At 41.6% G+C, this 17,119-nt stretch overlaps 1 protein-coding gene across 3 annotated transcripts in view; it reads left to right on the top strand.

Annotated features, from left to right (window-relative positions):
- Positions 1–17,119, top strand: part of RAPGEF5 (Rap guanine nucleotide exchange factor 5) — a 490,380-nt gene that overhangs the window by 93,240 nt on the left and 380,021 nt on the right. For all 3 annotated transcript variants that reach the window (XM_029589067.1, XM_029589066.1, XM_029589068.1), the window contains exon 2: positions 15,535–15,585. In XM_029589067.1, coding sequence (XP_029444927.1) covers positions 15,535–15,585 — 51 coding nt within the window. The remainder of the gene's footprint in view (positions 1–15,534; positions 15,586–17,119) is intronic.

The following is a 17,119-nucleotide window of genomic DNA, read 5'->3' as shown; positions in this document are numbered from 1 at the left end:
TTACAGTAGATCAAGGTGACTTCTTTGGATTTTTTTAAAATATACTGTGTTTTAAATTATATCTTCAAACAATTTGGCTTCACAAAATAAAAATGCCATTTATGACCTATCCAGACAAGAACAAAGAGTACTCTGGCAAAGAACAGAGTTGCTATTCCTTTTGGGTGTTCTCGCCCACACACTGTGAGGGGACTCCTCTGGCTTGCATAGTGCCATCCTGTGAATGAGGGTAGACACAATGGCCTTCTTCAACAATGTTTTTTACTATAATCATGGAATGAGAAAAAGTCCTTTTTATAAGACCATGGGGGGATTGCCCTATTGGGGGACTGGGCGTTTCCAGGTGTGCCAGTCTGCCTGGTTCCTCAGAGATGGTCTGTGCTGTCTGCAGGCTTCCTGGGAGGAGAAGAAACAGGAGGGGATGGTCTACATTAAGGAGCAGAGAAGCTTTTCTTTTGTCTGCTCTGCTCTGTCCATGCCGACCTCAACCCTCCATTTCTGTCCTCTGCGAGGCAGGAGGGGAGGGGCTGGCTTATGCAGCAGAGTATCTGTTTTCTTCTGTACTCAATGTGCTCCAGCCTCTGCCTCCCCTCCCCTCTCCATTCCCTGCAGGTTGTGTGGGAGGGGAAGGACTAGAACAGGAAGCAGAAAGCTGAGTGAGATTCTTTGCACAAGTCCTGTGTGATGGGGTCATTTCTGGAGCTGAGGAAGGGGGAGAACGCTGGGGTAGATTTGGGGATAGAGGGCAGAATATTGGGGTCATCCTTGGATGGGAAGAAAATAGAGAGAGAATATGTGTGTGATAGTGTGTATGTATGGAGGAGAAAAGTGCACTCCTCTCCATCCACACTGAATCTCAAGGTCACCACAACTCAAAAAGTCCTAGGTATGGCATTTACAGTGAGGTGACTGGGTGGGGAAAGGGGTTGGAGGAAGGGTTTGCGTTTCAAGCTACATACCAGCAGCCTGCACTGGAAATGTAACCGGGCCTTGCAGTTGACCCTGAAGGAAACGAAAAAAAGACATAGGGGTTAGAAAACTGATCAGCTGTGAAGGAGACGCATACAGCTGACAAGATATATTGAACTGGTGGCAAACAGAGTAATATTGTGAGTTACTAAGCAGTGAAAAGTGTGTAGAGAACAGGCAAGTAGGCCAGCCAAGTGAGTGGGAGAGGAGCCTGTTGTGGAATGAACTTTAGCTAACGGGAGCCACTGGCCCAGCAATAAGATGAGGAGGAGGGAGGAAGACCGAGCATGGACATAGTTTTGAGAAGGCATGGGGGGGGGGGGGAGTACAGTGCTCGTTTTCTCCCAAGGGATTCAGGCTAGTGCTGAGTCAACTTCCCTTCCTAATATGACTTCTTTAGCTCTTGCCTCCCATCCCTTCCAAAACTAGGCAGACAAATTATGCCTATGAGACTGAGACATTGGTAGGGGGGGAGGGGGAGAGGGAGAGGGACTTCTCCCTTTCCTATATCCTTCTTGTCCTCCCACTCCAGGACAAATTTTTTGTCACTTTCCACCCCTGAATTGGACCCAATGACTGTATTGCGCACTACAGTTCTGGAGATTGATAGCTAAGAGAGAGAGAGGACCATGGAGAAGATTAAACACTTGATTTTGTTTCACTTTCCCAGGGAACTTGAGATACATACACAGAAAGAGGTGAAACCTGAGTTCAGTGGAGAACAGCAGTGTAAAGAACCCAGCTGTATACTGATACTTATCTTTCCTGATTGGGCATTTATTTTTATTTGTGACTAATCAGTACATTTTATTTAACTGGACCCATCTTGCATTCTGCCTGTCTGTCCCACCAGCACAACATCTCAGAAACAGAGAGAGTGACAGAGTTCACACCACCATCTGGGCCATGAAGGTCTGCCTTCACCCCCACAAAAAGGACCCACACCTTAAGGATTAGCAGGAGGGGAAAGTGAGTTAGTGGAGACAGCCCCAGAAACAAATATTTTTGTGTGCCCTTCGGAAACATTCAAATCCATGAACAAAAGAGTTACACAAATATCAACTAAAGTAACTTGTATACATTGCTAAGTAAAATAGAATTGGGATTTTAATGTCTTTTCAGTTTGTCAGCATCTTTAAAGACTAAAGGTCAACAAACAAGATGAGGACGATATCTTGGTTTTATCACATAAAACTTGGTTTGACTCTTATTTCTATATATCTAAGTAGATTAACGTAGCAACCAGATTACTCTGTGTGGTATCTTGGACATGGTGGGTGAAAGATCTCATAATATATTTTAAATCTTCCTAGAGGAAGGTCCTATAATTTTATTTTGAATAATGCAAACCTTCTTATTTTCCCAGAGGCCATCATGATCTTCTTGTTTACATTGCTAACAATGCTGTAAGCCGCCTTTGAACAATGGTAAATTTTAAAAAGTGATGTGGCTGGTATCTTGCACCTTGCCCTTTACAAGGTACCGATACCAGTCTTTCTGTTTTGCCTGCTGCCATTTTGAAATAAAGGGAGTAATAAGCAACAGTACCACCCTTCAGCAAAATTCCTTGTAGTGGTATTCTTTGGCTGACCATCAGCTGTTTCTGTAAGATCTGCACAGCCTTTGCTTATCTGTTATTCCTGGGGGGAACCTGTACAACTGCACAGTGCAGGATCTGCCTTGCGGAAATCCCCAACCACGTGGAATTCTGCATTTTCTTTGCGGAATTCCATCATGTGGGGAGCAGGAGGAAACACTGGCCCCAGGCTGTGCAGCCAGAGCAAGGAAACATCGGCGTCAGCCCCAATTCACGTGGCCAGCAAAAGAGTGTCGGCCCCGGCTCATATGCTGATGCCAACATCAGCCCTCACGAGCCCGAAGACAAAAAAGACCGTGACCTTGGATACCAGTCTGTGTGGGTCGAAAAGAAGAAGCCGCAGTTGTGGGAGTCTGCCTACTCAGAGCTTGGGGGAGGGGAGAAAGGAAGAGTGAGTTGGGGGAGCAGAGAGGGAGAGAGAGGAAGAGAGAGAGCTGAGGAGGAGGTAGAGTTGGCACCTGCCCGGTTTTGGATTGGACAGTCTGATTTTCATTTGACCTTAGAGTGTCCAGTCAGAATTACTATGGATTCCTCTGTTGTTAAATGCAGAATCAGCACATATTAAGGATAGTTTATTACTGCATAATGAGACTGAGGCTTTAGAAAATCTCGCTAGAGTTAAAAATTTACGTTTTTATTAATTTCCCATTTACCAAGCTGTTATCTGCAATCGAAATGTTAAAAAAATACCTGAAGGAGGCATTATCATATTCAGAGGCTGAAATACCTGATATTTCTAAAATATTTTATTTACCTAGGAAAAAGGGGTCAGATCAGGTTAATCAGCCTCCTTTATCAGAAAGTCCTGGCCTTTCAGCATTTCTTGAGTAATCGTTAGATACCCTTGGGTGAATGTCGGTATATAAAAACAAACAAATAAATAAATAAGTAATAGAGCCACCTTAATTGTGTCTTTCTGTGCAGAGCAGGACAAAGATTTGGTGTATTATAAATACTTAAAAATATTTATTTATTTTATTTATTTAAAAATTTTTATAAACCGCAATTTGGGCAGATAGCTGACCATCTAAGCAGTGCACAATAAAACATACATAGTTAAAAACAATACAGGCAAATACTTAACACGTAGTGTCATTAAAATACAAAGGTACTTGTTTTAAACTGTAAGGTGCATTTGGTCATAGTTAATGATTTTGATGAAAAATAGGTGGTTAACTGATTTTGTAAGCGGCGGTGAATAGGTAGGTTTTTAGCGACTTTTTAAATTCTTTTATATTTGATGTCAGTATTAGTTCTTCCAGTAGTGAATTCAACAGAACTGGACCAGCGACAGAGAAGGCATGGTGGCGAGTTAGATCTAATCCTGCTGTTTTCACTGATGGTACCTCCAGTCTACATTTGTTCATTGAGCGTAGATGACGATTTGGTTTGTAAATTCTTAGTGATGTACAAAGCCATACTGATTCAGAGTTGTATATAAGATTATGTACGATTGTAAGGATTTTATATGTAATTTGTTGTGAGATCGGTAACCAGTTGTTAAGGCCAGAGAGAATATGACAGAGCGGTAATAAGTAGACATTGAATAGGAGCGTGGAGAGTGATGATCCTTGTGGTACACCAGATTTGGTGGTATTCCAGTCAGAGTCTGAGTTTCCAATAGAGATTTTTTGAGGACGTTCTGATATGAATGAAGTGAACCATTGAAGTGCAGTATCAGTAATTCCAATTTGTTTGAGACTGAGTAGTAGTATGTCGTGTTTTAAAGTGTCAAACGCTGCTGATATGTCGAGAAGAACCATGATATAATCTGTATTTGAGTCAAAACCTCTAATGATTGTGTCAAATGAAGATATGAGTAAGGATTCTGTGCTGTATCCTTTCCTGAAGCCATGTTGATTGGGATGTAGTAGATTATTATCTTCTATATAATTTGAGAGTTGATGGAGCGCAACAGATTCAATAATTTTTGCCATTGAGGGGAGGGTAGCAATGGGTCTATAATTGGACACGTCAAGTGAATCTTGCTTTTTATTTTTTGGTATTGGAAATCTCCTATGGGCAAAAGATTTTAATATTTTCTGATTGTCTCCCATCCTACTCAAGTACTCAGGAGACATTTCCTTTCTTTAAAAAATAAGGTTCTTACCCTGGGAGCATCCTTTTTTCTTAAGTTTCCCTGCAGATGCTTTATAACTCTGCATTCTAATAAGATTGTGTTTACTGATCCTTTACATCTGGAAACTTTCATTATGAATAAGAATGCTGAGAGAGGTTTGGAAGATTAGAGTTTGTGTGTCTCATCCTTTTTCTATTTTGGAGATGATAACTGAGGAGAAGGACTATAAAAAATTTAGATAGAACCTAGGTACTGTTCTCCTTTCCTTTACTGATAACATTTGTTATTGTATTAACATTTCCTTGTAACTTCCCATGTTTATAGGGCATACAATTTGTGGATCATATTTCTTTTGTATGTAAATACTATTATCAGTAAATATTTTTGCTTTGTAACAAATTGTATTTTCTTTACTTTATTGTAATTAAATAAGATACTCAAAAAGATAAAATTATAAAAAAAAAAAAAAAGAATTACTGACAGGACACTAAAAGTCCAGTTTTCACAACAGCTGGCTTCTTTCCCCAGCACCATTTCCTATGTACAGACGGAGGAAAGCAGAATCAACAGCTCATGAGCCTGAGAGCTGAGCTGTGGTCCTCCCCACACCTCCTCTCTCCATGCTGTGATTGGTGAGGAGTGGGGATGGGACCTCCCTAAGCACACGCCCTGTAGCAGCTGTTCTGCGGCCCTCCCCCCGCCTGCTCTCTCTCTCTGCTGTGTCTGTAACATGGGGAGAGGGGGCAGGGGGCCACAGCTCAGTCTCTGCTTCCTCCCTGGCAGTAGCTCCAGGCTGCTGTAGCAGCTCTTCTTGCATATCTCAGGTGTGCCACAGAGGAAAGAAAAAAAAGGAAGGTAGGGGAGAGAAAAACAGGAGGGTAGAGGGAACGGAGTAGTGGGATGGAGAGGGCATAGAGGCTGGAAGATGGAGAAAGACACAGAGGAGGGTACAGAGGACAGAGGAGAAAAAGAGTCTGGAGGCCACAGGAGATGGGGGAGGATGAGAGAGACAGAAGGAGACAGAGAAGAGAATGAGGCAGTGGGGTACAAGGAAAAGAGGGAAAAGAGAGAGAGAGAGAGGAGGCAGGTTCAGGAGCAAGGGCAAATAAAAGCAAATTTATACAAATGTGGCAACCCCGTCCCTTCCATGACACCCCTAATCCTTAAGTGGCCATTCATGGTCTGGGGAAAATTTGGAAACTTAGGAGGGATCAACCATGAGGAAAGCAGGAGCAGAGAGAAAACTGGAGACTTTGCTGGGGAAAAGGCAGAGAGAGAATGCTAGGGGCTGGGTCTCTTGGTGGGAGGGAGGGTTTCAGTCCGGGAGAGCAGTGAGAAAGATAAATTTGAGAAAAGATTCAAAGTGTGGGTGGGTGGGGGGGGGGGGAGGAGGGCAGAGAGAAAGCTGGAGTCTTTCTTAGGGGTAGGGAGAATGAGAGAACTGAGAGGAGAGGGGCACAGAGAGATCGAGCTGGGGCAGAGGTCAAGCTTGGGAAGCAAATAGAGAAAGTGGGGATCTTGCTTGGAATGGGGGAGAGAGAAAACTAGGGGATGGGAAAGCAGTAGATGCTGGGAGGGGGAGGGTCTTGCTGGGATAGGGGTGGGGGATGAACCTGATAAGGCAGATAGAGAAAGCTAAGGAGTTGGGTCAAGCCTGGGGAGAAACAGAAAGAAAGTTGTGGGACTTGCTGGCGGGGTGGGGATAGCGAGATAAAACTGAGAGGGAGGGGTTCTGAACTTGGAGGGCAGAGACATAGCTAGGGAAGTGGTCAAGTCTGGGGGTGCAGAGTAGAAAGCTGAGTCTTGCTGGCGGGAGCTGGGGGAGAGATAAATGTTGGGGGTGAGTTTGTGGGAGAATGAAAGAGTTGGTGGTTGGGACAAAGTTGGGGAGTTGACCTGAGGGGGAAGAAGAGATCACTCCTGGGGAGATGTTTCAAGACAAAAAGGGGGGGGAGAGAGTTGGGGAGGGTGAAGCTTGGGGGAGAATAAAGCTGTTAGTTGATCTTGGGGGAAAGAGAGAGAGATCTGGGGGAGAGGGGCCAGGCCTTATGATGGGAAAAGTTTTCTCAAAAATTTAAATATTCTGCATCCTTGAGTAATAACTTTTTTTCTGTATTGCACTGTAAATTATTACTCAGAGGGTGATTATATTACGTTAGTTAAACAAAGTGGGCAGAATTTTTCAGAATTAAAATATTGTGCGCAAAATTAAAAAAAAAATTCTTTATGTTCATCTGTTTAGATGAAATGTAACTACTGACAATCTAGTAGATACTGTAAGAAGAGGAAGTGTCAAGGAATTAGCAAAATTTAAAATAGGTGTTGAGTGGGGATGGCTTATTTGCTTAGATTTTCTCTTCTTGTACTGTCCTCAGTTACTCGATCTATTAGCTTGAGTGCCTAGATAGTCAGCTAAACCTAATTCCCAGCTTCAAATACCAGAGAAACTCAGTCCTCGAATATCAAACAACATTTATTAGAATGATGAACACTCACAGAATGAGAAGACATCAAGAGTAGCTGCACAGAAAGGAGAGACTGTGAAAAGTTCCGCCTGGGAGCTCAGTAGTCTGAAGGAGGCAACTGGAGCTGAGATAGGAGCTGTAGAATGTGAATGGTGAAAAGTGATGCTTCTGAATAGCTTGAAAGAGGAGTGAAGAGGAGCTGCTAGCCTGTAGAGAGCTTAGTTCCAACTGAAGGAAGTCAAAGGAAGCAAACTGTCCCAGGCATTAGGGGTGTGCATTCGTTTTCGCTGTATTGGCGATCCGCAACGTATATTGTACTATTCGTAGTATTTGTGGGGAAGCGAAACGTATCGCGATTCCCCACGAATACACGAATCTTCGCCGAATTATACGGCCACCTAAATAAAAATTTAAACAAACCCCCCCACCCTCCTGAACCCCCCCCAAGACTTACCAAAACTCCCTGGTGGTCCAGCGGGGGGGGTCCAGGAGCCATTCCCTGCACTCACACCCTCGGTGCCGGTTTCATCATGGCGCCGATAGCCCTTTGTCACAGGGGCTACTGGTGCCATTGGTCAGCCCCTGTCACAAGGCCATTGGCGCCATCTTGTGCTCCTACCATGTGACAGGGGCTGACCAATGGCACTGGTAGCCCCTGTGACATAGTATGCCTTTTGTTATATTCAGTTTGATTTACAGGACCAGCACAGTGCTCTTTTTGTTGACAATACACAGTACAACATGTGGTAATGTTGAAAGTAACGCATTGTCCTAGTGTGGTGATTTAAGGGAAATCCATAATGACTGCACCTTCGGCACATGCTCATTAACGAAGCAGCCTGAGCTATACCTTTGTAATCCTCATTTGCATTTTACTGCTGACATTCAGATTGAAATTATTCATTTTTTAGACATCACTATCAAGAAATCTGGCAAGTTTATCACAACTTTATTTAGAAAACCGGTATCTAGCAACACTTTTTTACACTTTTCAAGTGCCCACCCTAGTGCTCTAAAATAGAATTTACCAGTGAGTCAATATTTTTTAACACGACGGCTATGCAATACCTCAACAGATTTCCAATTCCAAGCATGTTTTTTAAGTGCTAGATTAAGATTTCAAGCCAGAGGTTACCCTCTACATTGTATAAAAGAGCCTACACTAGAGCTAAATTTTCACACAGGGATTGGCTATTTTTACCTAAGTTAGAAGACACTGATGACACCCTTACTTGCATATTTCCTTTTTCCTCAATGATTCACAAATTGAAAAATATTATTTTTAATAATTGGCACATTCTTTGGCTTCATCCAGAATTTCAGGACATCCAAGGTTTACCTTTACTCGTGGGACTAATTTACAAGACCAGTTAGTCCACTCTGACTCTACTATACGACAGCGTTTTATGTCCACAGGGTCACACAAAGCATGTGGCTCCTGTTCGGTATGTCATATAATGATTCAAACATCTGTTATTTTTTTCTCCAGATTAAATTTTACTGTGTCCTTAAAACACATGACAGATTGTAAATCTACAGGTGTCATTTACCTCATACAATGTCCTTATAATCTTTGGTATGTGGGGAAGACGAGACGATCTCTGAAAACCCGGTTGATAGAGCATCATTCCTGTTTGAATAAAGAACGACTTACAGCACCACTGGTATCTCATTGTTTGGAACAATCACATGGCTTTGACTCATTGAAAGTATGTGTTCTCGAACAGCTACACCCAGCATGGCGAGGAGATGATTTTAATACAGCCCTGCTACAAGCAGAACAACATTGGATTTATTTGCTTAATACAGTACATCCCACTGGCTTAAATGCTGTCTTAGAATTACAAGTTTTTCTGTGATATTTTCTCCTTGGAATCATAGCGTTGCCTGTCATACGGCCGTCATTGTAACGATACGTCATGACGTCATCACGTGTATCAGCCGCGGGCTATTTAATTTTGACAACCGGTTGTATGCGGTCTCTGTCCCGCTTCTATGAAGACCTTGTTGCGAGACTTGGCATCCGAAAAAACAGAAGGTTGGCTCTTCATCCTTATAAGTTAAGTTACATTGTACAATTCTTATTCTACGTCTGAATTTAGAATTTTATTGCATTTACAGATATTTTTCGCTATTAAATGATACTTGCCCCTGATGAAGCTACGTGCTTTGTAGCGAAACACCAGCCGCTGTCGGGTCAAGAGACATTTTATATGGGACAGACAGATATAAATTTACTATTCTTAACACTTTTACAGGCTTTGGTGCCATTAAGAGCCGCAGATGATTAAAAGACCGGACGGTTCTACCCTTCATGGTTGAACATGTCGTCAGGCTTGCTGATGCGGCATCTTAAAACCCTTTAAAAATTTGCAAGATTTATATAATTATTTACACGACAAATCTTTGTTTCGTGGTGGTGATAGAGCCACATGAAAATTACCTAAAAGAAGGTGCCTTTTGTTATATTCAGTACTGTGTATTGTAACATGTACATATATTCTTCTTCTTAAATAGTTTATTGGCATTGGAATTACTGGCTGCCTTCTGGAAACAAATCTAAATTTGTTTTCCTTGCAATAAACTGCAGTATTTCCCTCCCTTTCCTCCCTTTTTTTGTCCCTTCACAGCATCATTCTCACCCCTCCTCCCCCAGCCAAAAGTAGTGCCTGTGCAATTGCCTTGATTTTGTTTTAGGAAGTATTCTGTACAAGCGGTGATAATTTGGCAGCTTTAATGTTCTATTTTAATTAAAATCTAGAGATGGAGAGGCCATTAACAGAGTGCTGTTTGCTAGTAATACTTCTACACTAATATTTACACTGCATGCAGAATTGCCATCCTGATTCAGTTCCTTTGAAGGGAATTTTTCTTTTAGATATGTTGTAAATAGGCCAGCATTTGTCAATTATTATTATTAATCATTTGTATAGTACATACTAAATGTATGTAGCACAGAAGAGAGACAATGGACAGTCCCTAGTCCTTGGAGCCTACAATCTAGTCAAGACTGACAGATGATGTGCAAGAACGAACAAATAGGAGGGTTTGATCTAAAGCTGCAAAAACATTTCTGAGAAAAATAAAGTATGTGGTTATTAGGTGGGGATTAAATTGAGAATCAACTATGGTGGGATTATAAATATTTAAAGAGGAGCTTGGGTTATGTATATTACTGATCCGCCTATTCTTAATTAGTGTGAATAGGCATAGAATACCAACCCCAGTACTGCCCCGAATAAGTTGAAAAATGCTCTCTTTATTCTAGAGTGACAAATCTTTTGGATGTGCAGGAAGATTTAGAGGTCAGTATTCAAAGGCATTTAAATAGATAACTCTCAAATTATCCATATAAATTTCAAGTTTTAATTATTCCTTTATCCGGCTGAAATATAGCCTGATAAATCATTGCCCAGCTAAGATTTGTCCTAATAAGAAAGTGGAATATTGGGGGCATTCCAAGACAAGGTTGAATTAGCCGAATAATTTATCCGGCTAATTCTGATATTTGGAACTATCTGGATAAGTTATTCCACTAACTCAAGACATGCCCGAGACATGTTCCTGGATAACTTTAGCCTTAACTGGCTATATTCAAAAGATCTCAGGACTAGCGCCGTATCATTGCCCACCTCCACCAGACCTCCAAATATGGTGTCCCTACTGGGCGTAACCTGCAGTTTCTCCCGCAAAACCACTCCATCCCCCACCTGCTTCAGGTCAAGCCAAATTCTTAATAAATGTTAGTCTCTAGGGCACACCTCTTTTCTCTCTGCACTCCAGCCTTAATCTCCCCACCCTCCCAGTACCTTCAATCACAAAGCTCTTCTATCTGGATCATGGTAGCAGTCTATCACAACCCAGGCCTGGTGATTCTGCCATTGCTATGGGAAATATGCTGGAAGCATATATTTTCAACGTATCTCCCTTAGCAACACTACTATTGTTTGTGCTTCCAGTGTATTTCCCCTAGTGATTGCAGAAGCGTCTTGCCTGGGTCACAGTAGGCTGCTAGCCTAATGCAGGCTTGAAGAACTTTGTGATTGAAGATACCAGGAGGGTTAGGGCTGGGATGGAAGGGGTAGGGAGAGGGCTCTGGAATCTAACAAGTGAGTGAATGGGGGGAATAGAGGCTGCCATCAGCCCTTTTATTTTTTTTATTTTCTGGAAATGGAGGCAGTCTGGGTAAGAAGGCTGCAGGCTCGGCCTGGTAGGGCTTGGGAAGGGCGGGGGAGTGAGGAAGGGGTTAGTGATTAAGGCACTTGCTTACAAGTGCATTCATTCTGCAGGTTCTCATTACCTTTCCTCCCTTCTTTCCTTTTACACTTCTCTTCCCACACTGCGTTTAACAGGCAAGCTACATTCATCTGTGCCCTTTACCTCACTGCCAAATCTCGGCTCCGTGCTTGCAATCTTGGCATACCAGATGCCTAGAATAGCCTTCTAAACACGTGCACTAGGCTACCTCGCTGGCCAAATTCAAATCCAGAAAACAACAAGGCAGGCAATCTAAAAAAGCCGTGAGGAACAATAAAGGAATAGATGCCTGAATAGTCTTTTCCAAATACTTTAATGGGTGGAGACGTGTAAACCAATTGATAAAATTCGCAATTTGTTTACACGTCTCCACCCATTAAAGTATTTATCAAAGTATTTATCAAATTCAAATCCAGCCTGAAAACCCATCTCTTCAAGGCCACTTTTACCACTTAAATATTTGGAGACCGATATTCAGATATCCAGAAAGCAGATAACATATCCAGCTAATTTTAGAAGGATATTTTATCTGGGATAGTCAGTAGGATAAACGTCTCACTGAATATCCCCGATTAACGTTATCCAGCTAACTGGATAACTTTAAACCTAACCGGATAATTTTGAATCTCCAGTTAGATGTAATGTTAACCAGCATATTAGGAGCTACCTCCAAAGAAAGAGATCCAGGCATCATCGGTTCAGTGTGCTACGGCAGTCAAAAAAGCAAACAGAATGTTGGGAATTATTAGAAAGGGAATGGTGAATAAAACGGAAAATGTCATAATGCCTCTGTATCACTCCATGGTGAAACCGCACCTTGAATACTGTGTACAATTCTGGTCACCACATCTCAAAAAAGATATAGTTGCAATGGAGAAGGTATAGAGAAGGGCGACCAAAATGATAAAGGGAATGGAACAGCTCCCCTATGAGGAAAGACTAAAAAGGTTAGGACTTTTCAGCTTAGAGAAGAGATGGTTGGGGGGGGGGGGGGGTATGATAGAGGTGTTTAAAATCATGAGAGGTCTAGAATGGGTTAATGTGAATCAGTTATTTACTCTTTCGAATAACAGAAAGATTAGGGGGCACTCTATGAAGTTAGCATGTAGCACATTTAAAACTTATCGGAGAAAGTTCTTTTTCACTCAACGCACAATTAAACTCTGGAATTTGTTGCCAGAGGATGTGGTTAGTGCAGTTAGTGTAGCTGTGTTTAAAAAAGGATTGGATAAGTTCTTGGAGGAGAAGTTCATTACCTGCTATTGATTAAGTTGACTTAGAGAATAGCCACTGCTATTACTAGCAACAGTAGCATGGAATAGACTTAGTTTTTTTGGGTACTTGCCAGGTTCTTATGGTCTGGATTGGCCACTGTTGGAAACAGGATGCTGGAATGATGGACCCTTGGTCTGACCCAGTATGGCATGTTCTTATATTCTTACTTGTGTGTATACTGTTAACCACCAGTTTGCTGACACCTCCATCAGTTCACCCTGACTTCCCACCATTAACCAAGACTACTCAAGCAAAAACTGCAGAAGGAAGATATGCGATTTCATTTTTGCAACTCGAGTAATAGGATTAAAAGCATGCATGTAAATTGTGTGTACTCCACATGCAAAATACTTATGCATGTACTTCTGAATCCTACCCTGGAATGCTCTTAAGTACTTGCAAAGAAATATGTGCAAACTTCTGAGGTTCTGAAAATGCACTTTCCACACACAAAGGCTACATACTTGTGTAGATTCCAATTTTATGTTCTCAGTTCCCACTTAACTCTTTGAAAATTGGCTTTATAGTACACATACAGGTAAGGGGTCATAAATAACAGAACTACTATAAGGGGTTTGATGCATTTTGTAAGGAACCCATTTGATAGATTGGGCTCAGTGTCTCACATGCTTCCTGTGATCATTCCCTGATGGCATTGTTCTACTTCTATTGTAAGGGCAATTTTCAGTAGCTATTTACCTGTGTAGTTATCTCCTATTTATTTATTTATTTATTGCCTTACCTAAATTAGTTCAAGACAAAGTACACGCTGTTTTAAAAAGAAGCAAAGTTAAAAATACGAAATACAAAAACCATAAGGAGCAAATCATAATAATAAATGCATAGCTAGAACGTTACAACAAACAACTCATATACAGACATATAAGCAGTAACAAAGCATCCAACTCATAAACAAAACTTCACACGTAAGCTCCACAATAGGCAACAGTCTTGAATCCAACGCAAAACATAAAATGAAAACCTAAAATACAAAACCAGGCTGTAACTTGGCAGTCTGAAATTTATCTAGCCCTTACCCAGCTAAACATATACACAGGGATCAGCAACATGTAAACTTCTGAGCGAGAAAAAAGTAGGTGGTCCTGCAGGCATCTTTAGGTCAGGAGAGAGAAATATTGTTGTATAGATTGCAATTCAAATCTCGGCAGGTACTTTTTTTCCAGGGCCATTTGTCAAAAGGATAGTGTGTTTATATTTTCCCTTTGCGAACTGGTGCAAAGCCTGCAGGTAAATAAAAGGACTCACACACATTGCATCAGGGTGGGCAGATTTGAAAATTGGCCCCATATGTCACTTTCTTACGTCTGAAGATGTCCAGTTTGGGAATTCACTTTTTTGGGCAATAGACATAACCTTTGAGGAGGTAATTTTGTAACACAGCGCACAAGTAACACCAGTTTTCAAAGTGGACACACGCATCTAAGTCTGTTTAGAAAATAATCCTGGCAAAATTACGCCCACACAATTACACCTATTTGATAAGCATAGTTCTGTGAGAGGATTCACATGCTCACTTTTTAGAATAAAAATGTATGTGTGTAAGTCCCAACCCCGCCCACTCTCTCCTATGCATACAAAACCACGTGTCATTTTGGGTAGGTTTTTTAATCTGGCTAAAAATGTATCTAGATAAGGTCTGAGCTTTTCACAACTGCGGTAACATTAAAAGCCACGGTTTGTCCGGCTAAGTCTTTAACTTAGCCGGACAAATCTTCATAATATGGACCTCTTAGTGAATCAGGCCCTAAGACGCTGGTTTCTTGTTGACCATAAACCAATTTCTGCATCATTCATCTGTGAGTGAGAAGTCAAGTTGCAACGTGCTCTTTCACTGTCCTGGTGCCATTCTTTGACCAACAGAACCAGGGCAAGGTTTGAAACCCCCCCCCCCCCCATGAAAGTATACAGTATGCAATTTTTACAATGGGAAACATATCACTGACAAGCCTAAATTGCCATTCATTGTTCCACTAAACGTGCTGTGCCCTAGGCAGGTGACTCACTCACCTACCCCTTTTCACTACTGTGTGTCCAAACCAAATGGCTATTATGCTATGATGTACCCTCCTTTTGGGAGTTTTAAGTGCTGTCTCTGGAGCTCCCCCAGCCTTGGCTAGACTGATGACACTGCAGAACCCCGAGTCAGACATGAAATGCAGGTGATGCTTGCAGGAACATGTGCACATTATCTGGCCAGGGTCCTGGTCCTCTCCCAACATTTCCGGCTCTTTTCTGTAAGCATTCTTTTATTGCCACTGATCTTAATAACATTAATATCCATTACATGCTGCTTTACTTGTCTTTCAAAAGCATTTCAAAGTATTGGCAAACCATATCTATAAAACAAATTAATATACTGCTCATTGTGGCTCATATATATATTTGGATAACTACTCTGGCTGAGCAAATGCTAGAAGGGGCATGGCCTGAGAGACTCCGATCTTGCAAAGTTTTCTGGCAACCTTGCAACAATGCATACAATGCATTGGTTATCGGATTATAATGTTATCTGCCAGGAGTTTGTAGATAATTACGAATGTGAGTGAACTGTTAACATCTAGCTGTGATGAGGGATTAGTAGTTGCTGGTGAAGATATATTTATGCACAGCCCGTGAATAATCATTATATATCAGTGTACTCAGTGCAGCCCTGAGAGGAGGAGTTATCAACATACATGCTAGACAAGGAAATAAGATCTGAGCCTATGTTTCATTCATGATGCATCTTTCTAGTAACCAAGATGGGGGGATGTGGGTAGCGCGGTTTGAATGTAGGAAGGTTGTAATTGTACTGTTCTTCACACATTAAAAGGTTTAATGCTTTCTTTGTGCTTAGGTGAATGACTGTACTGTTTGGTTTTTTCTTACAGACCTTGTCTGAGAGAGTTTCAAATTCATATTTGGATCATCCTAGTGTTAAGGTATTTTATTTTACTTATTTTTATGCATGTTTTATTCGATAGTTTATTAAAGCTATTGTTGACTGATTTTTATTTTACCATAAATTCTTTGAGGAGTTTTTAAAATCATGAAACATTTTTCAACCATGATTAAATGTAGTTGTAGGGAGAACCCCAAAATTGTGTCCCTTTCTATTCTAGTAGTACAAGATATTTTAGATGGGAGAGCTCAGGAATTTTCATTGTCTGAAGTGTTATGGAAAGTGTTTGAATGCTTGAACTTGTACTTGGTATAATACCGGATTACTGGGTTATAGTTGACATTATGTATAAAGGTTTCTGAGTGTTAGTGTTTTGGGTGATGTTGTGTCCCCTTAAGGATATAGGAGGTTTTGATTGGTTGGGAGGTATTTTGGAAAGGTCTAAATTCTGGGTCAAATTAGTGGGAGTTGCCCTAAGTTGGAGCTTGGGAAGAGAGGGGCCTCCAGAGTCCTGGAGTAGCTAGCCCATGGGCTAATGGAACCCAGGGATCCATCCAGTATGGAGTGGACCCTGCAGGGGTTTTTATTCCGAAGGGAAAAGGCCCGAGACTGTGGAGTGGAGAGCTAGCGATTCCTACCCCTGAAGAATAGGTGGGATGAGGAGTTAAAAGAGAGGCCCAGGATGAAGGAATAGAGGTTTCTGAGGTCATGAGGTTATGAGTAGCCCTTGGGGTTGGATATGAGTGACTAGAGGGATACTTGGGGATGTAAACCTTATCTCAAAAGGGATAGAGAAAGGATGGAGGCTACCAAAATGGTGTGGGCTCAGTATCAGAAAATCTATGAGGAGAGACTAAAGGATATGAATATGTATACCCTGGAAGAGAGGAGGCACAGGGGTGATATGATACAGACCTTTAGATACCTAAAAGGTTTTAATGATGTGCAAACATCAAACCTTTTCCGTTGGAAAGAAATCAGTAGAACTAGGGTCATGAAATGAAATTCCAAGGAGGAAACCTCAGAACCAACATTAGAAAATATTTAACAGCGAGGGTAGTGGATGCCCTGAATGCCCTTCTGGAGGAGGTGGTGAAAACCAAAACAGTGAAAGAATTCAAAAGGGTAGGGATAAATACTGTGGATCTCTAAAGGCTAAAAGATGGAAATGATGAAAAGAGTGCATGGAGAAATTTGATGGTGCAGCGGTTACTACCCTTAACCAATAAGCCTTGATACTGTTGATGCAACTCCATCATTGCTCTCTGCTTCAATGGCAGGGGGAAAAGGGGAATTGGATTTGTTCAGTAGCTGAGGGCCCCAACTCTTGCGGTCTGGGGAAAAAAGTATGGGGGTAACTTGTTGATGTGGCAGTTACTACCCTTAACCAATAAGACTGTTACTTTGATTCAACTCAAACATTGTTCTCTACTTCAACGGCAAGGCATAACTGGGAATTGAATTCAACAGCAATCAAAAGGGCTAATGTGGGAAACTGATAAGCATGGGGTAACAGGGAATTGGATTAAAATAGCAACCAATGAGGGCCTTGACATTTATGGTCTGGGAAACAG

This window comes from Rhinatrema bivittatum, chromosome 2 (genome assembly GCF_901001135.1).
Source record: "Rhinatrema bivittatum chromosome 2, aRhiBiv1.1, whole genome shotgun sequence".
Classification (NCBI taxonomy): domain Eukaryota; kingdom Metazoa; phylum Chordata; class Amphibia; order Gymnophiona; family Rhinatrematidae; genus Rhinatrema; species Rhinatrema bivittatum.
This window is presented reverse-complemented; position numbering and strand designations above follow the sequence as displayed.